General features: G+C 43.1%; 2 protein-coding genes across 5 annotated transcripts; both read left to right on the plus strand.

Annotated features, from left to right (window-relative positions):
• Positions 1–3,806: 3,806 nt before the first annotated feature.
• On the plus strand, positions 3,807–7,561 carry LOC118388016 (protein qua-1-like). 2 transcript variants are annotated; one of them, XM_052525826.1, is made up of 7 exons: positions 3,807–5,372; positions 5,456–5,622; positions 5,780–5,852; positions 6,051–6,191; positions 6,311–6,414; positions 6,580–6,649; positions 6,924–7,561. In XM_052525826.1, exons 1-3 carry the CDS (start codon positions 4,428–4,430, stop codon positions 5,784–5,786), a joined length of 1,119 nt encoding a protein of 372 aa, XP_052381786.1. In that variant the 5' UTR covers positions 3,807–4,427; the 3' UTR covers positions 5,787–5,852; positions 6,051–6,191; positions 6,311–6,414; positions 6,580–6,649; positions 6,924–7,561. The 2 variants fall into 2 exon arrangements, with proteins under 2 accessions (XP_052381786.1, XP_052381785.1); XM_052525825.1 differs by having other exon boundaries at positions 5,456–5,852.
• Positions 7,562–10,386: 2,825 nt separating this feature from the next.
• On the plus strand, positions 10,387–20,218 carry fybb (FYN binding protein b). Of its 3 annotated transcripts, none has more exons than XM_035776428.2 (18): positions 10,387–10,585; positions 13,150–14,140; positions 15,030–15,156; positions 15,393–15,465; positions 15,584–15,627; positions 16,267–16,384; positions 16,541–16,700; positions 16,832–16,964; positions 17,127–17,146; positions 17,263–17,335; positions 17,483–17,578; positions 18,424–18,464; positions 18,582–18,663; positions 18,788–18,887; positions 18,973–19,135; positions 19,232–19,265; positions 19,418–19,449; positions 19,628–20,218. In XM_035776428.2, exons 1-18 carry the CDS (start codon positions 10,583–10,585, stop codon positions 19,648–19,650), a joined length of 2,313 nt encoding a protein of 770 aa, XP_035632321.1. In that variant the 5' UTR covers positions 10,387–10,582; the 3' UTR covers positions 19,651–20,218. The 3 variants fall into 3 exon arrangements, with proteins under 3 accessions (XP_035632321.1, XP_035632322.1, XP_035632323.1); XM_035776429.2 differs by having other exon boundaries at positions 10,388–10,585; positions 13,153–14,140; XM_035776430.2 differs by lacking the exon at positions 17,483–17,578 and having other exon boundaries at positions 10,388–10,585.
• The last annotated feature ends 6,081 nt before the right edge of the window (positions 20,219–26,299 follow it).

Consider the following 26,299-nt stretch of genomic DNA (forward strand, 5'->3'; position numbering starts at 1 on the left):
TCATAAGTAGTGGTCTCATAGATTGTAGCAAACTAACTAGCTATTATCAATCTGTTATTTCCTAAGCATAAGGACAGCAAGTGGCCTAGCATGAGGGCAGCAGATGGCGCTAGCAGTTAGGTGTTAGGCCAGTAATCGAAAAGGTTGCCAGTTTGAATCCCCGAGCTGACAACATGAAAAATCCATCTTTCCGCGATTGAGAAAGGTAGTTAACAACAGCTCCCCGGACGCCCAATGTGGGTTTGGGTTAAAAACGTCAAGTTTTGGTTGGTGGTGGTGTGCAATTGATGATAGAAATAAATGTAATCCTTTAATTTAATCATTTTAATATACACTGTACAAAACATTAAGGACACCTTCCTAATATTGAGTTGCCCTCCACACAGCCTCTATTCGTTGGGGCATGGGCTCTACAAGGTGTCGAAAGCATTCCACAGGGATGCTGGCATATGTTGACTCCAATTCTTCCCACAGTTGTCAAGTTAGCTGGATGTCCTTTGGGTGGTGGACCATTCTTGATACACACATGAAACTGTTGAGCTGGGAAAATGTAGCAGTTCATGACACAAACAGGTGCGCCTGTTCAAAGGCACTTAAATCTTTTCACCCTCCGAATGGCACACGTACACAATCCATGTCTCAATTGCCTCGAGGCTTAAAATCCTTCTTAAACCTGTCTCTTCCCGTTGATATACTCTGATTGAAGTGGATTTAACAAGTGACATCAGCAAGGGATCGTAGCTTTCCCCTGGATTCACCTGGTCAGTCTATGTCATGGAAAGAGCAGGTATCTTTAATGTTTTGTACACTCGGTGTGAATTGGGGATGATGCACTTTTAGATGTCTGTTGAGGCTGGTAGTAATTTTCCCCATGAACTTGTGTTCGGTCTGGTTTGTATCGATACAATAGGAAAAGTGGCTCCAAACATCATCCCTTTTTCTACCAGAAGCTTGTACAACCAGGAGAGTAGCCATGGCTGGTGCCTTATTTGCATCAATCATTTGTTGCCTCCAGATTGGAGAACGGTTTGCCGGGCGGAGAGGTGACTCGTGAATGACCTGGGCATGGTTCATTTATTTCCCACCAATAAAACTATTGCAACATTGCAATGAGAAAGCCTTACAATTCTGCTAATGTTATGCATGCTCTTGATTGGACCAAATAAATAACATTGAAAGCTCTCGATCTCTCAAAAGAACTCTTGTTCAGTCCATTTACTAGTCAGACTTTAGTCACAGAGATCATTTTGTCTCGTCTTGTTTTCGTCAATCGAAATGAGAAATATATTTTCTTTAGTTGTAGTTTTTTTCTTGGTCTGTTTAGTTAGTTATTGTCTTGCCACTGAAAAGTAGGTGTTTGACTAACATTTTTGTTGACGAAATTAACATTGAGCAAAAATACAACAAAGGGAAACTCGGTACAATGCTGCCAGAGGGAATTCTATGACCACTGGCGAGCGAGAGTCATCTAACATGTGGGCGACTCTCTACAAGAGAAGATAACTGGCGCACATGAAGCCATGCGAGCCATGCGAGCTAGTATGCTAGAGCTGGAAATCTCCCATCTATTGAGCAAGGTCGCAATAAGAGTAATACCAGTGGAAGATTCTACCCCTTCTACTTCGTGGTTCCCATGAAGGAGAGGGAGGTTGAAAGGGAGCGTGCGCCCCATTCTGGACCTATGGGTCCTCAACAGCCATGTGAGGAAGATTAAGTTCCATATGCTTACGCTCAACGTGATCTCTCTATTCCTCGTTGTGACTGGTTCTCTTCAGTTGACCTACAGGATGCTTATTTTCAATATAAGTATTCTGTAGCACACATGGTGGTTTCTCAGGTTTGCCTTTCAGGGCACAGTCTACAATTACCTCGCTGTCCCCTTCGGGCTAGCACTAGCTCCTCTGATGTTCTGAAACTATTTGGAGGTGGTTCTAGCATCCCTGTGGAGGCGATTCTGAGAATCAGGGGACTGAGAGTCTCCGCCTAAATGGACTATTTCCTGCTTTGCTCCCCATCACAGGAGCAAGCAGTGCGAGACACGGCTTCCCTTGTAACCCACCTCACCGAGTTAGGGCTCAAGATCAACCAGATAACGAGCAGAGAATAGAAAACCTAGGCATCTGGCTGGATTCTCTCTCTTATCGGGCTACACAGACGGACTGCTACACGGACACCTGTTCCACAGGGAGAGGCACTGTGGTTCAGGCTCCGAACGTGTCTCCAAGTGTTGGGGTTGATGGCGTCCGCCATTTCAGTTGTACCACTAGTTCTTCTGAGAACAAGAGACTTCCAGCATTGGTTATCAGCCCCATCGTCTGTGTACACGACGTCCCCTCGCTCGAAAGATAACGGCAACCTCTGAATGTCTCTCGGGTCTTCGTCACTAGAAGAGCCCCTCAATCTTTGTTTCTGGCACTCTTCTTCTGGTTCGTGTCAAGAGACGCATCCCTCAAAGGGTGGGGCGCAGTCTACAAGGTAAGAGCAGGAAACGCAGTGTGCTCCCCACAACTCTGCCTCGCTCATATAAACTACTGTACCTCGAACTGCTGACAGTGTTCCTTTTACTAAGACGTTTTCTGCCCTTCCTCCAGAATGGTCACATCCCAGTCAGGACAGACAATACAATACATCTGTTGTGGCATACATCAACCGCCAGGGTGGCACTCGCTAGATTATTAAACAGCAGTCTGTAGCTCAAACACACAATGTTTAAAAGGGTTAGGAAGCACTAAATCATGCCACCGTTACTGTAGGACTCATTGTCTTGGCTCTTATCATTGCTTCACATCAGAAGAAAACAATGTGAAACATCTTTTTCTTTTCTCAGTCAGTACCAGGAGCACAAATGTTTCCATGCAAACGTCGTGTTCTTGAACTCATCTTTAATGTAGGTGAATGACATATCTGTTGCCTATATCCCTGCTATTGGCAGAGGATGCGTGTGCTTACACTCATTTCAAAAGTTCTGACCACTTCCTCTTTTTGGGTGATTTCTGTCCTCCATCTTATAGTGGAGTCTTCATTTGCATGGTGCAGTGTGCTGAGTAAGATATCTGCAAAGACAAACTGCAGACCTGTTCCCTTCTGCACCAAGAGTCCAGAAGGAGTATACAGACAGACCAACGCTGATATGACATACAGTTGGAGGCATGTTGACATTACTGTTGTGCTGTTCACCCTCATTTGAAGTGTAAGGTCATTACTTTCACTGAACAGTCTTACTATGTCTTTCCTCCTTTCAATTGAAAAAAAAATGGAACTTAAAAAAGACACTCGACATCTGAAAGATCCATCAATTTCACACCAGTCAAGTGAAAGAGATACTGTAGCACCCCTCGCAAGATTGAGCAAGAAATTATCTTTATCATAGTCTGGACAACACTTGCTTTGGTGTGTGGTGTGAGTGTCAACCTCTCCAACTCATGACTGAGATCATGAATTAGTAAAAACAATGCATTAAAAAGAAAAACATGAATCAAGAAAGCTACTTGTTGCTATTTGTCATCTACAATATAAAGTCAACGGTTGAATATCTGACAGATGTTGGAATCAAAACTATAAAATGAAACTATTCTCTAAATCTTAGCAATAATTGTCTCCCGTCTGTGTCTATTTAAAGCCTTCTCCCCCCCCCCCCAGGCTAGGTCCTCTTATACACTCTTAGAAAAAAAGGTGCTATCTAGAACCTGAAAGGGTTCTTTGGCTGTCCCCATAGGAGAACTCTTTGAAGGACCCTTTTTGGTTCCAGGTAGAACCCTTATGGGTTCCATGTAGAACCATTTCCACAGAGGGTTCTACATGGAACCCAAAAGGGTTCTCCTATGGGGACAGCTGGTGAACCCTTTTGGAACCCTTTTTTTGTTTACGACTATTGAGGAAAATGTGTGTTCCTGTGCAGTGCATGATGTTTACATGCGTTCTAATTGTCAGGAAATATATCCTGTGTTTATTTTAGATGTACAATACAGATCGATGTTTGTTTTGTTCCTGCACTGTTTGATGTTAGAATCTGTAAAAGCTCAGGTTTCAGTACCCCTCCCGCTCGCTAAAACCTCTTCTCTCATCCTCTTCTTCTCTCCTCCTCTCTGCCGCCTGGCCGAGAGGGACACCGTTATCGTCACCATCATCCAGAACGCAATGATGGAAGGCAGGATCCAGAAGACCACCTTCCAGGGAGAGGCCACTGTGGAGAGCATGGGCCCAGGCATGGTCACAAAACTGATGCACTACCACTACCTGGAGCTGGGGGACCCAAGGCTTCTCCGTGCTAGTCAGGAAGAAGAACCTGAGGGTGAGTGAGCGGTTCCCTTACCCCGTCCATGTGGAAGCCGTCCTGAAGGTCATTGATCAGTTCCCCATACGCAAGCTCGAAAAACTCACTAGGAAGTGCTCCATTCTGAAATGTAAAATCATCAAGAAGAGGATGGATGAAGAAAAAGATTCCTGTGATTAAGAAGGTACCCAGTCCCGGTATGCAGGCAAACGTAAGGAAGCCCGTGGACAAGAAAGCTGCACTGAAGAGCAAAATTCAGGACATCCTCAGTGGTCGCTCCAGGTTCGTCATTCGAAAGACACCCCTTGATTCAAAAGGAACACAAATATTAATCACAGGGAAGGCAAACTCCAAAGCTGTGGGAGAGGACAACCCAAAAAATATGGAAATGTTGCTACAGACAGAAAAATATACCCCTCTACTGTGGAGGCAAGAGAAAAAAAAGACTATAAACAACTTTAGTGATAATAGGCCAAAATCAGAGAACGTTGGTGGGGGAGGAGAATCCTTGGAGAAAAACACATCCAAAAGAAAAGGCAAAGGGAAGAATGATGGGCAGAAGAAGAACAGAAAAGGCAAAGGGAAGAATGATGGGCAGAAGAAGAACAGAAAAGGCAAAGGGAAGAATGATGGGCAGAAGAAGAACAGAAAAGGCAAAGGGAAGAATGATGGGCAGAAGAAGAACAGAAAAGGCAAAGGGAAGAATGATGGGCAGAAGAAGAACAGAAAGGGCAAAGGGAAGAATGATGGGCAGAAGAAGAACAGAAAAGGCAAAGGGAAGAATGATGGGCAGAAGAAGAACAGAAAAGGCAAAGGGAAGAATGATGGGCAGAAGAAGAACAGAAAAGGCAAAGGGAAGAATGATGGGCAGAAGAAGAACAGAAAAGGCAAAGGGAAGAATGATGGGCAGAAGAAGAACAGAAAAGGCAAAGGGAAGAATGATGGGCAGAAGAAGAACAGAAAAGGCAAAGGGAAGAATGATGGGCAGAAGAAGAACAGAAAAGGCAAAGGGAATAAATCCCACAGAGATGTGAATGAGAACAACCAGGAAGTACTGATGGCCTTTGTAGAGCAGTTGAAGGGGAACAGAAGACTTATGGTAAATGCTTTTATGGGTAACTTTTAAGTCTATCAATAAATCTGTTTGTTTGTGATAGATGTGCTCCTTAATTTGTGATACAGGTGATAGCCACGCCCAGTGACAGTACACCTCAGTATGTCCAGCAGAGGGAGGAGAACGAGCTTCATTTCTGTGACCTCGCCCTCAGGAAAGTTACTATGGCAAACATCCTGAGCTCAGGGTCCGATACCACCCTCACCCTGCATCACTACCAACTTGGCACTGCTATGTGTGTGTCTGTGTCTACAGAATCCATCTCTCTCAGATTGAATTGATCCTAAATAAATATATCTTCAGGATTATAGTGTCGTTATAATAACTAAACATCTGGTTTTCCTCTTTGAGCTTCCCTGCCGTAAAACTCTGCATTTCTATATTTGTTCCAGATTCTGAGCCTCAATTCACCTCCCTACCAGAGAAGTTCACTGATCCAGATCTCATCTCTCATCTGATAATGGAGTAAGGGATGTCCTTGCAAGGATTTCTCCGTGACTGTGACTGACTACGACCCAAAGCTCAATGCAAGGGTCATCTCTCTCACCTTTGCGCTGAAACAAATCATTTGGTTACACAGATGACCAAGTTTAGTAGTTCAGTAGTGAACAATTGACACATTCATTAAGTGATATTTGTGTCCTGGTGGGTTATGTATTCTAGGAAGTATGTCATGTACCTCCACCCTCATCTGCGTTGATGGATTATGTTGACACCTTTCCATCATGACGGTCTGAAATGGAGAGGGAGGGAAACTCCTGTCTCCTGCTCCAAATCCCAACAACAGGGTGGGCCACTGCTGAGGTATGTGATTAAGTCAACATGGGAACCTTACATAATACCCCTGATAAAGCATTATCATGTGACTTGTAATAGTTACAAAGCAGGGCATAGATAATAATAGAGCCATTTACCCCAACCAGGTTCATGTCTAAAAGGAGACTGCTGATCATCTCTACTTCATCTGAGGATGACTACTCCTTTCAACAGTAGCTCCAGGGGCTGAGAGGGAAAGCCTGTCCTATGGGTCAGGCTCCCTGTTAAACATCTCCAAACAGACCAGATTAGTCTAAGAATGATTGAGTGTTGTTAACCTCAGAAACATTATGCCATTATCACAATAGTCCTCACTCAGAAGTAATGGGAGGATGATGACTAAATACTTGATTTCCATTGTTGGTCTTTCCAACAGGCGTCCGTCATTTTGCTGTTCGGAACACGACCAACAGCCTCAGGCTCTGTGGAACTGTTTCCACTCAATGGTGAGTTTGTTTTTTATAAGATAATACTGTGTACTGACATGTCAACATGTCATGCATTGTATGTTTTTGGACAGGAAATAGAATCCAAATCCCTTTGAATGATCCAACCATTCCTGTACACAGACCTTACCCAAGAGATATGCCACAGAAAAAAAATATTTATATTTCCTTCTGTCATTTCCCACACTGATTCGATCCCACTTATTAACAGTCAAATGTTGATGGAAATAATTGGGAAATGGCATGACAAACACCTTTCCTTTATTCTTCTCAGGGAAGAACCAAACTGAGAACGAGCGTTTTGTCATGGGATGTGGTCAACGGTCTCCGGGATCAGCTGAAGATCAACTGGGAGTACTTCAGTGGGGAGGGGAAGGACGGGGATATGAATGACTGGTTCACCTCGCCTATGTGGTCTCTGGCCAACATCTAGGACCTATTGGACTCCATGGAGCTGCGGCAGCAAGAGGAGAAGCTGCAGAGGACTTTGGGTATTCACTGTCCTGAGGTTACTGCCGATAGTTACCAAGGTCATGATGAGGAAGCAGACGAGTGCTACTTTTACCACAGGTCAGAGGTCAGAGGAGTGAAAGAGAGAACAGCCCAAAGACCTTAAACACCATGGCAGCAAGCTCAACATAATGGTTAATGGTTGTGGGTAAAACACTTGACATAATAACAGATGGAATCATAACCATTAAAGGAATTTTATTCGAAATGTCTTTGCAAACTAAATCAATTTATCAGCATTTTGTACTTTGAAATGGATAACATTACCCAAAAAATATCTACAAATACTTTCTTGAAATTAAGTTATTTTCTATAATTGTGAAGTTGACATCTGGTTTCTTTTAACTCTATAGACCTGGACAGCTGTAAAAAGAGAAAGTCATTAAAAAAACAATGCCTGAAGGTGTGCTTCGAAAGCTCCGCTTTTTGGCTACACCAATCACACAAGACCACATTGTTATGAAAAATAACTTGCACCCTTACAGTTAGACTTGTAGACTAACGTTAAAATCCAGGTAGTAGAATAGGAATTTGTTTGACAAGAGAATGATAGGTGATTAGCTGTAGGCTAATAGTTATCTGTGTTTCATGTTTTACGTCAAATAGAATAGGAATAAGATGGGTCTAATGAATGTGTTTGTGTTTGACCTGGATTTTTGTCTGTTGTCTTTGAGCTATGCTGGGTCTGGACCGGGATTAATGGGGAGAAAAAATATGTTCAGCAGCTTTGAACTGGACACAGATGACTAGGTGCAGGGCAATTCCACGGTAACAGAATAATGCTGAGTCTCTGACTTTTCACTTTGAAAGTATTCCAAACAAAAACCATAGATTTCAAAGTTAAACAACCATACAACTCTATGCACATGGACTACATTGAGCAATTTCCACAGAAAATGCTACAAAACACATTTAATTGAAGAACAGTGCAGGTGTAAAGTTTGGTGACAGAATGAAAGTAGAATCTCCCTCATTTTTTTTTAAGCGGCCACGTTTTCCAAAAGCTCTTAAATATTTACTCCAAATGAGAATTTAAAGATGTCTGCAGAATGAATAGGGCTGTAAGCAATGACATGACACCTTGAAAAAAAACCCCATCTATTTTGGTTATTGAACAACAGTAAGTGAAGTGGATTAACACCCGTTAACAGAATGATGGTAACAGAATGACATCATGGGTCCCTGATCTGTACTGGGTCCCTGATCTGTACTGGGTCCCTGATCTGTACTAGGTCCCTGATCTGTACTGGGTCCCTGATCTGTACTGGGTCTCTGATCTGTACTGGGTCCCTGATCTGTACTGGGTCCCTGATCTGTACTGGGTCCCTGATCTGTACTGGGTCCCTGATCTGTACTGGGTCTCTGATCTGTACTGGGTCCCTGATCTGTACTGGGTCTCTGATCTGTACTGGGTCTCTGATCTGTACTGGGTCCCTGATCTGTACTGGGTCCCTGATCTGTACTGGGTCTCTGATCTGAGCTTTTTTCTGTCTTAAAGGGGAAGTGTTGTATTTTGAGACAGGCTCGAATAAACTAAGTGGCCAATAGGCACAGGGTAGCATCATTTGTTTGATTCTCTGTGATAATGATATGGGAATAATGATGCATTTTGTTTTGTAAAATGGATTCTTCCATCAAACAACACAACATTTTCAGTCACCTCCTTGTCTGAAGGATGATATATAACATAAACATGTTATTGTCAATCCCCACATGGTATTTTCAAAAGTCTCATGGAATGTAGGCCTACATTGAACACCCCACATTGGCTGCTACTGTAGGCTAAATGATATAACAGCTATTTCCATGTTAACATGTTATGGGATGCATTTTCTCCATTTGTTTTTGATGGTAGGCCACTCTGGTAGGCCTACATTATGATCAAATAGCCACAGTAGCCTACTTGGCAGCTGTTATAACTGTAACTTAAAGAGGGTACAGCCTCAGTGCCCATATTCAACGTGTGCCAGAAGTTGCACAGAATTTTCAGAATGTTTGCACTCAACAGACCTGAAATTTGCTCCGTGCCAAAAGAAATTAGAGGGAACGTTGCTCATTTGTAGGTGTCAGGGAGAGCCGGGAGAGGGCACATGGGAGGGAGAGGGGGGTTGGACAAACTGTTTTCACACTCTTGCTTTGACCACCATGTGCCAGAAAGAAAACATGCCAGTGGAAGGGAGGAGAGCAGGTGACCCGACTGTGCTTTGTGACTTCTATGAACTCCAATTGTAACCAATTCGGTTGCAGTCCTTCTGTTACCGATTTTGGAGCAGAATTACACATTTTACTCACTTAATAAATCACAAACCAAATTATCAGTAAAAACACAATAATTAATTGGTAGGTCTACCTTTACTTGTTACTTCTGCATGTCCATTATCCTCCCTCCTCATGAAGGGGAGAAATGTGAAAATATTTTAAAGACGTGTGGGTTTTTGATAACTGAATGACAAGGCCAAATCATTTCAGCATTATGGTGGTTTGATGCATTTCTAATGCCTTTTAAGACTTTTTCTGCTAGATGTTTTCTAAGACCTCTTTTTCATCTATTTGACCAGAAATCAAAGCCTATGCTTATTCCTATTTCTTACGTTGGAAATGGTAGAAAAATATTATATATGCCTTCGTTTCGCAATAATTTAGACTCTTAGCTTTCATTTGACACCAAATGTGATGTGCTTGAAAATGCTATGCAGCGCATAGTAAACAACAAAAAAGGTACAGACCTTCCTCCCTCCTGCCATTATTTTACTTTGGACGAGAAAGTTGTAACTCTATTTTTGTTCATTTCAGGTCAATATTTTTCACAAACGATCTGAGACAGCTCATATCTAAAATATCAGACCGTATTCATCCAGAAACATTCCATTTTTATTCCCTCTCTACAATCAACAACAACATCGATCCCTCATTTACTTATTGGCTAACCCTCAGGTTTGACTACATTAGCCAGTAGACTTTGTGTCTCTGACACCCCCCCCCCTTATGTAATTCAGTACATTCTATTACAGGGTTTTGTATACTAGTTAACTACGTATGTCCAGTGTGAGGAAACAGGTTGTATTTCACGACAGTTCTGGGGAACTACTGTGGAATTGTGACGCTGGTGGTTCATTGGAGATGGAAAGAGCAATGTACCTGCTTGAAATATGCAAATACAGCAGATGGACAGAGAGAGATAAGACTGCCATGCTGATGACTACACAGGAGTCATTTAGCAGAGAGGGGAAGTAGCCAATAGCACACAGACACTGAGGTCACAAATGCTCAAACACACACACACACACACTCACTCACTCTCTCTCTCTCATGCCATCGCTCACAAAAAAACATTCAGTACACACAGAGAAACTCTCTCCTACCTAAGGGCCGCCAGCCCACGTACATGCTGGGTAGATTCCCTGGGCGCTGACTGTTGCCACTATGGTGAGTACCTGCCTTACAATCATATCCTCATGAGTTGTGACCCTGAGAAGTTAATGGTGCTGTATCTTTATTGGCTGTATGGCTAACTTGGGAAAGTGTTTGTTTGAATTCTTTGTTGTACACCGTCGTGTAGTAGCAGTTGTTAGGCCATTTCGCTGTATTTTTTTATTTTTTATGTGCAAGATCCTATATTCATTGTCTTATTTGTTATACAGGGCCCTGTTTTCTTTGCACATTTTTCTTGGGAAGTTTTATGAAAGTGCTATGAGATGGGGATTCTGTACTTGATTACTATTAACCTATACTGTCTCTTTTAGAAGGGTTTGTAAATGTAGTTTTGATTTGGATAATTAAAGTAGCGCTTAACCTCTGTATTCGAGAAGTACCGTTTCATAACGGGTTGGTGACAATCTAGATTGTGTAATACAGACTTTTTAACTTGTTTCACCACATTGAAAAAACCCGTGGTTCCTCTTTGCTTTTACTCAAGGCATTTTGTTTTGTCTCTCATTTCTCTCCAAGCTTAACATCTAAAGGACATTGACCGTCGTGTGTCAGGAGATTCGTTCTTTTGTTGGAGAAGTCATTAATTGATGAAAAAAAGAGTCAACGTGTTACCTTCGACCCTCGGTTGTTGTCTGTAATTTAGTCTTGCTAGGCATACAGCACATCTCTGGTGAAGTGACTGGAGACAGTAGGGCACTGAAAGTCTCTTTTTCACTGTTTTGGTGACAGTCCACGTCACATACAGTAGCCATATAGACAAGTGAAATCCACTGTATCTGTGAAGTCGTAAACATGACATAGCATTGTCACGGTTCTCTGTGTCTGAGTGGCGGAGTCCCTGCTTTGAATATCGTTAAATGGTTTGTACGTCTCACAGCCTTCAACACATGAATGACAGGCAGACAGTGTCTTTATAACGTCGATGCATCATAATCATTAGCTCAGAAATATCTACATTTATTAGGGACATAAACTAGTTTAGTGGAATCCAGCTGAAGTTGTGGCCTGTGTGGTTTCTAAGGAGAAACGACAGTTCAGAAACAGCCACGAGAATAGGCTATACATTTACCCCTTAGTAATCTGGATGCTCACCAATGAGACTAATGATAAAACAAAGTCAAGTGACATTGACTGCCTTAAGCAGAACCAGTGTGAACTACTATAATCTCCCTACATTGCTCTTTATGTGACGCGACACACTTTATTAGGCTATATGTGTATTCATAAAGAGTGGCAAGTCCAATACACTGTGAAACAAGTATTAACAAGTATTATGTTTAATTCATTGATGAGTTAATGCCACTTTCAATGGACACTCCTGCCCCTTAGCTGTCTCCATTGTTTGTCCCCTGAAGTCCAACAACAGCACAGTTTGTTTCTCCCCAGTCTGGCGGCCATCAGTGTTGTGCAATCGGAACGCCTGTCCTTTGCACTTCCTCATGATAGGACTGCTATGTCTCGATTTCGAACAACCCTCATTACAGTGAGGTGTGGTGCTTACAAAAGGAGAGCCATCCACCACATGTCCTCTATTATCAACAACATGAGGCATAGATTTGTACTGCAACTATCACCAGTGTGGCTAATAACAGATACATACAGTATTCTAACCTTTCACCAGAGAGCAGAACCTGCGGTACCTGCTCACACAGTGCACAGATAAACAGCTTTTTTTTGTGCCCCAGAGGGTAATTTGCATCTTGGCTAGGGAAAAACAGAATGTCATAATACAGAACCCTTTCATCATAGAGGGGTAATCTGATTCATTAGGTCATATTAGGTCTTCATTATATTTACACGCCTCTTTTTACAGCCAGGCAATCGAGATACCTTTTTTCCCCCAACTAGTAGTAGCAGAACCATTATCGTTAGAATGACTATATTGTCTATGAAAAACAAAGAGTGTAAGTTAATCAAACAATGAGAGCACAGAACACGTATGTACCCAGTTCCTGTTTAGCGCCATTACTTTGTTGCATTTCCTCTGATCTGTTACACCTACTTGGACCCTGAGGAGCTTATTGCTCTCAGCACAGCAAGACACGGAGAGGTAGGTGAATCGTTGTGGGCTTGATTTGAGATTGAGGTGAGATTGAGGTGGTTTAAATACCAACGTGGTGAAAACATCGTATAGTTTACTCAGGGTTAAGCATCCTTTTCAGAGGCCATCCTTTGATGAAATGTCAATCTAAGCTGTAAAATCATAGAACAACTTTTCTCTTCGATGACCCTGACCCAATAAGAAGGAGAAGTTGTACATGTGGAGGTTGGAGTCATTTCTAAATGTCAGTTATAAAGCATCTGTTACAACCTGTTTTCTCCCTGTTTTCTATTTTATCCCTATATCTCTCTCTCTTTCTCCTTTCCCTAGTTCCCCTGTTAGATATGTCTGTGAGTTTGTATAATAGAGACATAACCAACAGTGTTTAATGAATGACTATTGATGTAAATTGCATTTATTTGTTTTCGGTCTTCCCCAAATTAGTATTGATTAGGGGAAACTGTGTATCCATAAAGGACACTTCCTCCTCACTAGTCTTTTGTTTGTTTGCTGCCAGCAGAACAACAAGTCTGATGTGAAGGCCATGACGGCTCGCTTCAACACGGGGGGAAACTCCACAGAGGGCACCTCGACAGGACGTCCCAAAGCTGCAGTGCACCCCACCCTGTCCTCTGGACCCCCCATCCAGCCTAAGAAACCTGTTCTGGAGACCAGCCTATCAGGCAGTGCAGCATCCACCGTGCCAAAACCCAACTTCCTCAAGAACACTGTCTCCACCAAGAGCGCTCCAGAAGTTAGGGAGTTGCCCAAAACCAAAGCGATCGCTAGTATGTTTGAAAGTGCCCAAGAGGACAGCCAACCCTCTGCCAAACAGTACCCATTTAAACCCAAACCTCCTGGCCCAGAAGTATCCCATGACGCTGAGGTCAAAATTCCTCTGCCAAAACCCCCTCTCCAGAAGCCCTCTCTGAGCTCGACCCTGTCTGGCACCAAGCCTGCCTTCCCCAAACCACCCCTGTGTGTGGCCAAACCCACCTGGGGCAAAGACAGAAGCTCCAAACCTGACGACAGTGGGGGTACGCCGAACAAATTACCCCCTTCCATAAAACCCATCAGCTCCATTGCAAAGATGCGGCTTCAGACAGAGGATAGTGTGGCTGGCGCTGTGGATTCTACAATCAAACCGCTCACACCAAGCACTACCCTCAAGCCCACAAACTTCAGGACTGCTCAGAATGCATTCAATCGAGGAGAGACACTATCTGAGGAAGGAGTAAAAGAAATAACCAAACTCCCCCTCACCTCCAGTGACTCTTGTCCCCCCAAACCTATAGCCAGTAAGAAACCCAGCTTCACTAAGAAGCCACTGGGCCACACCATTCCAGTCGTGGGGTTGAACCCTTCTGCCCTTACCAGTAGCTCTTCTTTCCCCAAAAGGAACCCACTGCCTAATATCCTGGCACTGGGGACTGCCCCAGCCAAACCCAACCGGCCTCCTAGGGTCAACTTGGAAAAGTTCAAGAAGGGCGCAGAGGCTAGTACTGATGGTAAGTGTTTTGTCTTTCACTTACCACTAATAAGCCACATCCTGATAAGTCTATCAGCTGCTAAGATGCACCTGCTGTGGTTTTCTAAGAGTGCTCCAGTTCTGCAGATTGACGGGCCTTTCACCCAGTCTAGTGGTTTCTGTGGTTTTGTATGCTCCACTGATCGGAGACAGGTGGTAGAACACACACATCAGCCGTGTCCCAGGTTGTCATCACAATAGACAGACCGATTAGAGGGGATGACCTTCCAAAAGCTTTATAAAAGTCGTTACACACAGAAGTACAATTCCACGTTGAAATGTGAAACCAAAGACGCAAACATTGGCTTCCTCTATTCAAGTTCCCGCTCTAGTTTCTGTTTTACCTTCCTCCTTTTTACAGCTGATGTTTGCTCCCTAATTGCGGAGTTCCTCTTACAACAGGGACACATTCAAGTGAAAGGTTTCCTTTTTTTGGATCCACGTGTGAACATGGTTTTGACTAAAGATAGACTTCACCACGGTTTGCATTACTGTAAGTCCGCAGACAGAAGAGGGGTCCAATGTGAATTCCACACTCCCTCTGGGGACAGTGTCGTTTTGAGTTACAGGCACTATTCGTGTATTTTTTGTAAGGATTGTTGTCTACATGCAGGATGAAATTCAACATATTCAGTAACCAGATATTTTCTGCTGGACACGTTGTAGGGACAAGGATTATTATTATTTTTTATCTCAAACTCCGCTACTGTGCAGTCCCTTTCAACTACAGAACAACGTCCATAGAACACGGAGGACTGAGGTCTTATTCAATTGCTATATTAAGAATCTGCCATTGATTTCAAAAGGAAATGTTTTTGTTCACTAATTTCTGAAAGGACCATCTAAAGATTTGTGATTTTACCCTGAAGGTCCTGCTGGGTTTAGAAAGGGAAGTGTTCCCCCACCTCCTGCCTCTCACCCCAGTAACCATGTGGCCCCACCCCTGCCCTCTAACCCCATGGCCCCTAGCCTGCCACCGCGACCACCAGGAGCCATGTGAGTATCAGACTCTGATAATCAGGAGATTGTCGTGTGAAATCCGAACAATATTAGACTAGGGTGATTGGCACTGAGGTACATACACAAGTAAAATACACATTGGCCTGTAGAGGCACAATGCACTTTCTTCACAGCATAGAAACATCAAATTGAATACTTGTGTACTGACTTTATTTTCATGGATGTGGTGGGTCATTTTGGCCAGTTGACTGACTGACTGTCTCTGCCTCCAGAATCCAACCTGACCCAGATGAGAACTATGATGATGTGGGGTTAATGAACAATCCTCCCAGTCAAAGGAATGAGGTGACTTTAAATATTTGTCACTTTGTCAACATTTCTGATTTTTTTATTATTATTTTTTTTTACAAACTATTGCCATGTATTCGTACAGTATTCTAACTTAATATTTTTCCTCCAATAGGACAGTGAAAGTGATGAAATGTATGAAGATCTTGATGAAAGATGGTGAGAAATATTCCCTCATAGAGATGTTAAAAGGTCTCATCTTTGTATCTGTGCCATTACGGCACCTGTGACAGCTTGGGCAGCGCAATTGAGGATATCTCCATTTTAAAGTAGTAAAAAAATAAAAAATTAAATAGTGTAACGCTAATATTGGTGGTTTTACCACCCCCTGCAGGGCTGGAGTCCTGAACCAAATATTGTGTGTCATTTATTTTGGCCATTAGATAGATGGTGGTGAATATTTTAAAATGTACATTTTAGCAATTTCAGATGCTCTTATCCAAAGCGACTAATAATACAGTAGTGAGTACATATGGCGGTCATACATTGTCTTCAATGACAATGTCCAGGGGTTACATGGATATCAAATGGGTTATATAGCAAATTCAGAAGCTCTTATCCAGAGTGACTAACAATACAGTAGTGAGTGCATACATTACCCTCAGTGGCGTACATACATTGGTCTTCAATGTCCATGGGGTATATGGATATAAAATGGGTTATATCCAAGTTGAGTCCTCTATCCACAGTATCTCTATGGATTCCCTCCAGTTTCTATTCAACTGTTATTGTACCAGGTTTTAAATGAACACTGCCCTCTAGTGAGCATTAACACCACTGACACTTATTTTTTACCAGGGAATCGTCAAAGGAACAAGAGAAAAAGCGAGAGAGGGAGGAGAAAAAACGACAGGTGGAAAAGAAAGAACAGAAAGAACGCGAGAGGAAAGAACAGGAGACCAGAAAGAAATTCAAAGTGAGTGTTTGCACTGCAGAAGCCTGTTGTTCAGTGGTTCCCCTAAGTCTTGCTATATTGTAGTTATCATGGAGTCCATCCTGTAGAATATTTGGGAAGTTAATGTGTATTACGTTGCATCCTCTATCATGTTTTTATTTCTCCTTAATGTGGCAGCTGACTGGTCCACTGGAGGTCATCCACAGGGCCAAGGCCAGGGTGGACAGTAAAGGGAGCAAGACGGACCTGGTGCTGAAGCAGGGAGAGTCTATTGACATCATGCGTGTTTTGGACAACCCAGAGGGCCGCTGGCTGGGAAGGTCACAGGATGGCTCCTGTAAGTGACAGCTGTCTCCTCCTCCTCCTCCTCGACTCCATCTCCTTTCTATGTGTCTTACTTTTCTCCCTCACATCCATTTAAATGTTCCCCATGTGTGAGACTTAGACATGTGCTTTGTATATTTTCAGATGGCTATGTGAAGACGGAGTCCGTTGCGATTGACTTTGACACTCTGAAGCGCCAGGGTGGGTCTACACCCAGTCAGATGGAACACGAACCGGAGGTATATGATGACGTGGACTTTCATAATAACCTCAGCAGGTAAAATGTCCACTGACACTATCAAAACCTTTGAGACAGATAACCATTGGAAAGATATGAATACCTTATTATGAAAAATGCACTGCATCAATCCCTTTCACTGTCTTTAGTTTGGACTGTGTGATTGTGTGCTCCATTGAAATCATGTTCTCCTCATTCCAGTGGGATCAAGGGTCCAGGAAGTAAGTTTCAAATGACCACAACTTAATATTGAAAGTGAATAACACAATATGGCAATGTGGTCACATGACCTGAGTTACATCGACAGTAGCTTCAATCTTCCTTTTGCCATTCCTAGTGGTTCTTCCTCCACCACCTGAGGAGGATGGGGACGTATATGATGATCTGGACGAGTCAAGCTTCAACGTCAGGTGAGAATACCGTGACTTGCTGCACTCTGATGATGTAGATTCATTGGCGTGCGTTCATCTGTGAGGGGATACTTTCTATGCATGTGTCTGTGTGTGTGTATGTAAATAAGTGTGTGTGTGTGTGTGTGTGTGTATGTGCAACCCTAGCCTCTCGGACACCAGATTGCCTCCTAAACCTCGCGGCCTCTCTTGGGTGTTAAAGGGCTTCGAGGAGTGGAGAAAAGGCCCAGGCAGCAAAATTGAGTAATTCTCTCATTTAGTAAGATGGATCAGGAAAATTCACTGTCATTAACTCCTAACCCTATAACCCAAAATCTCAACGAACTAAACAGGAGGGACAGAAGGGATTCATTAACTCATTACTGAATCATTTAATCAGTCTGAAATCATTCGTAAAACATCAATAAAAATACTGTTTTTGTATGTCCTTCAGTTAATTAAAGGTCCAATGCAGCCATTTTGATCTCAGTATCATATCATTTCTGGGTAACAACTGTGATCGTGTTCAATTAAAAAAAAATTTTTTTTAAAGAAACAAACATTGCTCTTTTCTAAGCAATCTCTCAAGCAAGAATTTTGCTAGAACTGTCAGGAAGTGGTCTGAGTAGGGAGGGGAAAACTGAAAACTAGCTGTTATTGGTAGAGAGGTTTGGAACTTTTTCTTATTGGTCTATTAACTAGACCAAACTCCATCCCACCAAAACAGGCTGAAATTTCAGGCAGCCTTTTCAAACAGCTAAAGTGGCGTTATCATAATTTTCACAATTTCACAGTATTATTCCAACCTCGTGGTGTGGAAATATATATAAAACACAGTATTCACAGTTTTGACTGCACTTGGCCTTTAACAACCGTTTCATTCTGTCTATAAACCTATATGTACCCACAATGATATATGTACAGGTGTGAGTTAAATCATTGTAATTGTTGGCATTTGTTGACTTTCTGTGTGGTTGTTCAATTATCTGTGTTGATTCATGTCCATTTGATCAAAATTGACCTACAGCACAAGCAATCCAATCAAATTACACCAGAGACAAGGCATAACATAGACTAAGATTTGAATTAATTTTTTTGGTCATTTTCAGAGTACCTCCACCTTCTCAGTTTGATCAGGAAGGAAATACTGGTAAAGTATTATGTTTAAGATCTTGGGTGACTGTGTGCTCTGTGTCAGTGGCATTACAAAAACGTACATTTTCAATGTGTTTTTACTATTCTTTCTTTGTATCTCTTGCTGTTATAGAACAATTGGCTGAGGTCATTGACGAGGAAATCTATGATGATGTGGATGTCACTAAGTTCCCTCCGACTCCATCTATCAGCAGGTAATGAGCGAGAGAGAAAAATGGACCCATGGTTAAAGAAAGTTGCTGTAATGACATAAGAATGTCCTAATCCCCCACTGGGAAAAAATGTTGTTAATGTCACGTTCCATCTCTCTCTTTTCAGTCTCCCACAAAGTAAAACCAAGGATAAGGCTGAGGACAAAGATCCTAAAAAGCTAAAGAAATTTGAGAAGGAAGAGAAGGATTTCAGAAAGAAGTTCAAGGTAAGTAGTATGCTATTACCATTGACATAGATTTGACATTTTATGTGTTTGTTTGACCCTCAATCCTGTTCTCTCCCACCAATAGCATGATCGGGAGATCCAGGTTTTGTATCAGGTGACCATCGTTTCCACCTTGGCCAATAAGAAGTGGAGCAGTAAAGATCTACCGTTGAGACCTGGGGAGACTGTGGATGTCATCGTTGAGCCTGTAGACAACAAGCTCATCTGCAGGAACGAGGAGGGCAAGTGTGAGTAACAATGAATCCACACATGGGCATTCTGTAATAAAAAACACTTTTGCAAGGGGGGCTAACTTTAATGATGGTCATCTCTCTCTCCTTTAGTTGGCTACGTCTTGACTAGCCATATTGCAGTAGAGTAAGTACAACACAAAAACAGATCATACAAAAACATCCAGAAATACACACCATCTAAAGTATGTTATTGACCAGTTCACCAAAACTGCAGAGAAAATGCTTAGATATGAAATGCCCTGAATTTGATATAAATGATCTGTTTTGCTTTTACAGAGATTCTGATATCTATGATGACATTGGTGATGGTACGTTTCAGACTTTTGACATGAAACAATTGCATTTATACAAAGATCAAGTGATCAACTAGATCCATTTTATTCTTGCAGTATGGTCCTGGTATGTTTTTTTTTACGTCAGAGGATTTTTATTCATGTATTATTTCTATCATTTCTAGTTCGCCTAATAATTCACATTTCTTTGCAGATTGCATCTACGACAACGACTGAACACTGTGTGCCAATATCTTGTTTTTTTTGGTTTGTTTCTTGTTTCACATCAATAATCTTTATCTTATTTATTGTGGTTATTTTGGGGGTGATATGACATTTTCATTCAAGAACAATTACCGTCCTTTCTCTATGTTTTCCCTTTATGAATAACTGTGACTGCAATGTATAGGCCTAAATGACATACAATGTTGCATTTTTATATTGAACCTATGGGTTACATAGCATGGCTTAGTCACATTGAATACTTGTATTCGATATTTAACAAGACACATTACACACTGATTGACAACAAAGGTGTGACGATGATGAGGATGATAAACTTAAATACTCATCGTAAATGAATTTCAGATCAGCATTTCAGATCAGTTGTCATAGTTGACAGGTGTGTTACCTATGTCATATTGTACTGAAAGTCCATGACAACCTTAGGTTTTATGCAATAGCTCTGACCTTTCTGACTGAGAGTGTGAGGGAATAAAGGCCTTGGTTTCTTAAAAAGCCCATGTCATAGAAATGCATTTGATTCACATAATAACAAATACAATAAAATAAATGATTTGCCCTTGTTGTTGCATTTTTCTGCATGAGATTCATGACTGCTTTCTCTGAATAATGATATTTGCTTATATGGCAGTATTTCACTGGGACTCTATTTGCCTAGAACACACACAGACTATGTAGCCTATCTAATGTTTTCTTTAGATAAAAAAGAATGGTGACTAAATAAATCCCATGTGGTAAAAAAAAAAAAAAAAAAAAGAAGATGTATGTGCATTCAATTTTAATCTGCTATCAAAAATCACTGAACAGGTTAATAAGAAACATCTTATGAGTGTTGAGTTTGGTCAATAACAAAAATTGTTATTGTTAATTTGCTACGTGAGGCTTATTTAATCAAATAGAAGTTTCGTAATGATTAGGTTGTCAGAAATGCTATTAAATATTCAAATTCCTAGTTCTGTGCACTGATATAAGTGGATGCACATGGCACACACCTACTCCCATTGCCTGCTGCACTGCTGCTTGGATTCCACCTGGCGATCTGTTCACCGTCTGCCCTGGTCTGTCTCCCCCTGTCTGGTACAGGTATCTCCACCACACTCCCCCCTCTCTGTTCACCGTCTGCCCTGGTCTGTCTCCCCCTGTCTGGTACAGGTACCCCCACCACACTCCCCCCTCTCTGTTCACCGTCTGCCCTGGTCTGTCTCCCCCTGTCTGGTACAGGTACCTCCAACACACTCCCCCCTCTCTGTTCACCGTCTGCCCTGGTCTGTCTCCCCCTGTCTGGTACAGGTACCCCACCACACTCCCCCCTCTCTGTTCACCGTCTGCCCTGGTCTGTCTCCCCCTGTCTGGTACAGGTACCTCCACCACACTCCCCCTCTCTGTTCACCGTCTGCCCTGGTCTGTCTCCCCTGTCTGGTACAGGTACCTCCACCACACTCCCCCTCTCTGTTCACCGTCTGCCCTGGTCTGTCTCCCCCTGTCTGGTACAGGTACCTCCACCACACTCCCCCTCTCTGTTCACCGTCTGCCCTGGTCTGTCTCCCCCTGTCTGGTACAGGTACCCCCACCACACTCCCCCCTCTGTTCACCGTCTGCCCTGGTCTGTCTCCCCCTGTCTGGTACAGGTACCTCCACCACACTCCCCCTCTCTGTTCACCGTCTGCCCTGGTCTGTCTCCCCTGTCTGGTACAGGTACCCCCACCACACTCCCCCTCTCTGTTCACCGTCTGCCCTGGTCTGTCTCCCCCTGTCTGGTACAGGTACCTCCACCACACTCACCCCTCTCTGTTCACCGTCTGCCCTGGTCTGTCTCCCCCTGTCTGGTACAGGTACCCCCACCACACTCCCCCCTCTCTGTTCACCGTCTGCCCTGGTCTGTCTCCCCCTGTCTGGTACAGGTACCTCCACCACACTCCCCCTCTCTGTTCACCGTCTGCCCTGGTCTGTCTCCCCCTGTCTGGTACAGGTACCCCCACCACACTCCCCCTCTCTGTTCACCGTCTGCCCTGGTCTGTCTCCCCCTGTCTGGTACAGGTACCTCCACCACACTCCCCCCTCTCTGTTCACCGTCTGCCCTGGTCTGTCTCCCCCTGTCTGGTACAGGTACCCCCACCACACTCCCCCCTCTCTGTTCACCGTCTGCCCTGGTCTGTCTCCCCCTGTCTGGTACAGGTACCTCCACCACACTCACCCCTCTCTGTTCACCGTCTGCCCTGGTCTGTCTCCCCCTGTCTGGTACAGGTACCTCCACCACACTCACCCCTCTCTCCCGAGCTTCCGCTCGCCTCCAGCACACATGCACTGTTGGGGCTAGTGACTCTGAACTTACAATGGCTCGCCCAAAGTCGTTATATGTATATTTTTTTAAATCTTGTGCATTTAGCTATTTTCCTCGTGAAACCTGCATACTTCGTTGGCTACAAACTTTCTTTATGGGACAGACTATGTTAGTTTCCACACTCGGAACTCTGACTCTCTATTGGTTACACAGACTTTTGGCCTCCCATCCTCTTCTAACCACCTCTCGCCGGCTTTGTATTCATGTTACCTGATGAAATTGCTGTATAATATGATCTTGTTGCCATCTGATGCACATTGATGCAGAGCTCTCCTTGTCCTCTGCCGTGCCTTGATTGTATTACTGTTGATGATATCTGGAAATGTGCATGTACACCCAGGCCCACCTACTGTTGCTAGCCCCAATTCTGACTTGTGCTCTGATATCTGCCTCACTGTTTTCTGTTCTCGTAATAGCCTGGGTTTTCTGCATGTTAATAACATTAGAATGTATCAATTGAAAGTGTGGGTTCACAGCTCCAATTCAGATGTGTTGGTCATTACTGAGACGTGCTTAAGGAAGAGTGTTTTGAATACGGATGTTAACCTTTCTGGTTATAACCTTTTTCGGCAAGACAGATCTTCCAAAGGTGGTGGGTTGGCAGTCTTTACCAAAGATCACCTTCAGTGCTCGGTTGTCTCCACCAAGTCTGTCCCTAAACAATTTGATTTGATGGTTTTATGCATTAAACTTTCAAATAACTCTTTGTTGAATGTTGCTGGGTGATATCGGCCACCATCAGCACCGGCCTGTACTCTAAATGCCCTAAGCGCTCTCCTGGTCCCTTACACTAAGTCTGAATTTGTCCTGCTAGGTGACCTAAACTGGGACATGCTTAAACCACCTGACCAAGTCCTAAAGCAATGGGACTCCCTAAATCTTCCTCAGATTATCACCAATCCCACAAGGTATGACTCCAAGCACCCAGAAAAGGCTACTCTCCTCGATGTTATCCTCACAAATAATCCTGATAGGTATCAGTCTGGTGTTTTCTGTAATGACATTGGTGATATTCGTAATGGCTGCTCAGTGAAACAACCTGTCCTGATTTGTCATAGACTTTAATGAGCAAGCCTTCCTTCATGAACTGGCCTCTGTAAAAGGATATAGAATCAGCTTGATCCCCTCTGTCGAAGACGTTTGGACCTTCTTTATTGATATAAAGAAGATGAGAATTGAAAACAGGTTCGGCCCCTGGTTCGATCGTGATCTTGCAGCGTTACTCCACCTCGGGAACTGCATTTGGCAAAAGGCTTAGCACACGCATACTCAGGCTGACTGGCTATCGTTCAGGCAACTGAGAACTAAGTCCACTCAGGCTATCCGGAAGGCCAAAGTTAGTTTCTTTAATTAAGGAGCAGTTCTCTCTCTGTGGGTCTAACCCCAAGAAGTCCTGGAAAACAGTTAAAGACCTGGAGAATAAACCATCCTCATAGCTGCCCATGTTCCTTAATGTTGATGATGTGGTTGTTACTGACCAGATGCACATGGCTGAGCTCTTTAATCACCACTTCATTAAGTCAGGATTCCTATTTGACTCAGCCATGCCTCCTTGCCCGTCCAACATTTCCTCATCTCCCACCCCTTCTAATGCGACTATCCCCTATGCTTCTCCCTCTTTTTCCCCTGCCCTGCTACAAAGTTTCTCCCTGCAGGCAGTCACTGAGTCCGAGGTGCTAAAGGAGCTCCTTAAACTTGACCCCCCAAAAAATCTGGGTCAGATGGTTTAGACCCTTTCTTCTTTAAGGTTGCTGCCCCTATCATCTCAAAACCTATCTCCAACCTTTTTAACCATTCTCTCCTTTCTGGGGAGGTTCCCATTGCTTGGAAGGCAGCCACAGCTCATCCTTTATTTAAAGGGTGAGATCAAGCTGATCCTAACTGTTATAGGCCTATTTCTATTTTGAACCTGTTTATCAAAAGTTTTGGAAAAACTTGGCAATAATCAACTGACTGTCTTTCTTGTTGTCTATAGTATTCTCTCTGGTATGCAATCTGGTTTCCGCTCAGGTTATGGATGTGTCACTGCAAACTTAAAGGTCCTCAATTATGTCACCATTGCCCTTGATTCTAAGCAATATTGCTATTTTTATTGACTTGACCAAAGCTTTTGATACGGTAGACCATTCCATTCTTGTGGGCCGGCTAAGGAGTATTGGTGTCTCTGAGGGGTCTTTGGCCTGGTTTGCTAACTACCTCTACCAAAGAGTGCAGTGTATAAAGTCAGAACATCTGCTGTCTCAGCCACTGCCAGGGAGTAGCCCATGGCTCAATCTTAGGCCCCACGCTCTTCTCAATTTAGATCAACAACATAGCTCAGGCAGTAGGAAGCTCTCTCATCCATTTATATGCAGATGATACATTCATATACTCAGCTGGCCCCTCCCTGGATTTTGTGTTAAACAAAGCTTTTTTAGTGTCCAACAAGCTTTCTCTACCCTTAACCTTGTTCTGAACACCTCCAAAACAAAAGTCTGGTAAGAAGAATGCCCCTCTTTCCACAGGTGTTATTACTACCTCTGAGGGTTTAGAGCTTGAGGTAGTCACCTCGTACAAGTAGTTGGGAGTATGGTTAGACGGTGCACTGTCCTTCTCTCAGCACATTTCAAAGCTGCAGGCTAAAGTTAAATCTTGACTAGGTTTCCTCTATCGCAATCGCTCCTCTTTCACCCCAACTGCCAAACTAACCCTGATTTTAGATGACCATCCTACCAATGCTAGATTACGGAGACATCCATCGATCGGCAGGTGAGGTTGTTCTCGAGCGGCTAGATGTTCTTTACCATTCAGCCATCAATTGGCCACCAATCCTCCTTATAGGACACATCACTGCACTCTATACTCCTCTGTAAACTGGCCATCTCTGTATACCCGTCGCAAGACCCACTGGTTGATTCTTATTTGATTCTTATTTATAAAACCCTCTTAGGCCTTTTTTAACGTGATTTTTTTAATCACGGCCCCCGTCCCCGCAGGAGGCCTTTTGCCTTTTAGTAGGCCGTCATTGTAAATAAGAATTTGTTCTTAACTGACTTGCCTAGTTAAATAAAATAAATGCATTTCGGCCTACTTTGAAAGAAAACAACTTTATATCCGAGTTGTGCCTATTGTTTACGGGTATCTACCCTCTCATTGGCTAGAATTCCCCCACCTGATCTCGCCTCCTCCCGCCTGCCTTCCTTCTTTGAGGACATATATTTCCATTGTAGAGTGGTCACTAGACTATCTTGTCATTATAATAGGTTGTCTTTCTTTGACATCCTCAACCACAGATAGGGGTCTTACTGGAGAGGAGCAGGCGTGTACATTCCTTAACTTGACGTGAAGATATGTCAGATGAACTGTCAGTAAACTCAGTTGAACTGTTGGCGATAGTAGCTGCCCTCTAGTGGGTGGAGGATGCTCAACCTGTCAGAATTATATTATGATCAGTTTCCCTGTCTGTGTTGAATAGCTTATCTGGCAAATCGAAAAGGATTTGGGTCCCTGGGTCCCAGCTCACTTGGGAGTGGCTGGGAGTGAAATAGTAGACCAGGTAGAAAAAAATGCTTTAAAACAAGATATAATTGGGTAGAGGTGAGGCCAAATGTAAGATTAGAGCCATTATGATAGATGTGTGGCAGAAGAGGTGGGACAGCGAGCCCAAAGGCTGGCATTTATTTTCCCTACAAAGAAAGGTTGGTGGACCAAGATTCAATGGTCAGATTAGGAAGGAAGAGATGGTGCTGTTTGCTCAGTTGCGTCTAGGGCATTGTACATTGAACTCGTCATTAGATCTGTTTGGCAAGCATGGGAATTTCTTTGTGCACGGAGTATATGGTTGATGAAACAGTCAAGCATGTGTTGATGTATTGTTGTAAGTACCGGTATTGTTGTAAGTATTGGTATGTGGAAGGGAGGGAAAGATTGAAGTGTAGGGTTATTGAGGTTGGATGAGGATGTGGAGTTGGAAGGGATTTCAAATCAAATCAAATCAAATTGTATTTGTCACATGTGCCGACATGACCTATATACTGGTACAGTATATAGGTCCTGGATGTAAGGAAGCTTGGCATCATTGATGTACTGGGCCGTACGCACTACCCTCTGAAGCGTCTTACAGTCAGATTCCCGAGCAGTTGTCAATCCAGGCAGTGATGCAACCGGTCAGGATGCTCTTGAAGGGGGATGGGGAAGGGTTTGTTAGGAGTTATTTGGGCTCTTTTTTATTTTCTTAGTAGTACATGATTAGATAGGAGGGTTTAGTTGATTTGAATCTTTATGTATTTATTAATTTAGTCTGTGAACTGTGATATACTACAC

The sequence above is a fragment of the Oncorhynchus keta genome, chromosome 9, assembly GCF_023373465.1.
Source record: "Oncorhynchus keta strain PuntledgeMale-10-30-2019 chromosome 9, Oket_V2, whole genome shotgun sequence".
Classification (NCBI taxonomy): domain Eukaryota; kingdom Metazoa; phylum Chordata; class Actinopteri; order Salmoniformes; family Salmonidae; genus Oncorhynchus; species Oncorhynchus keta.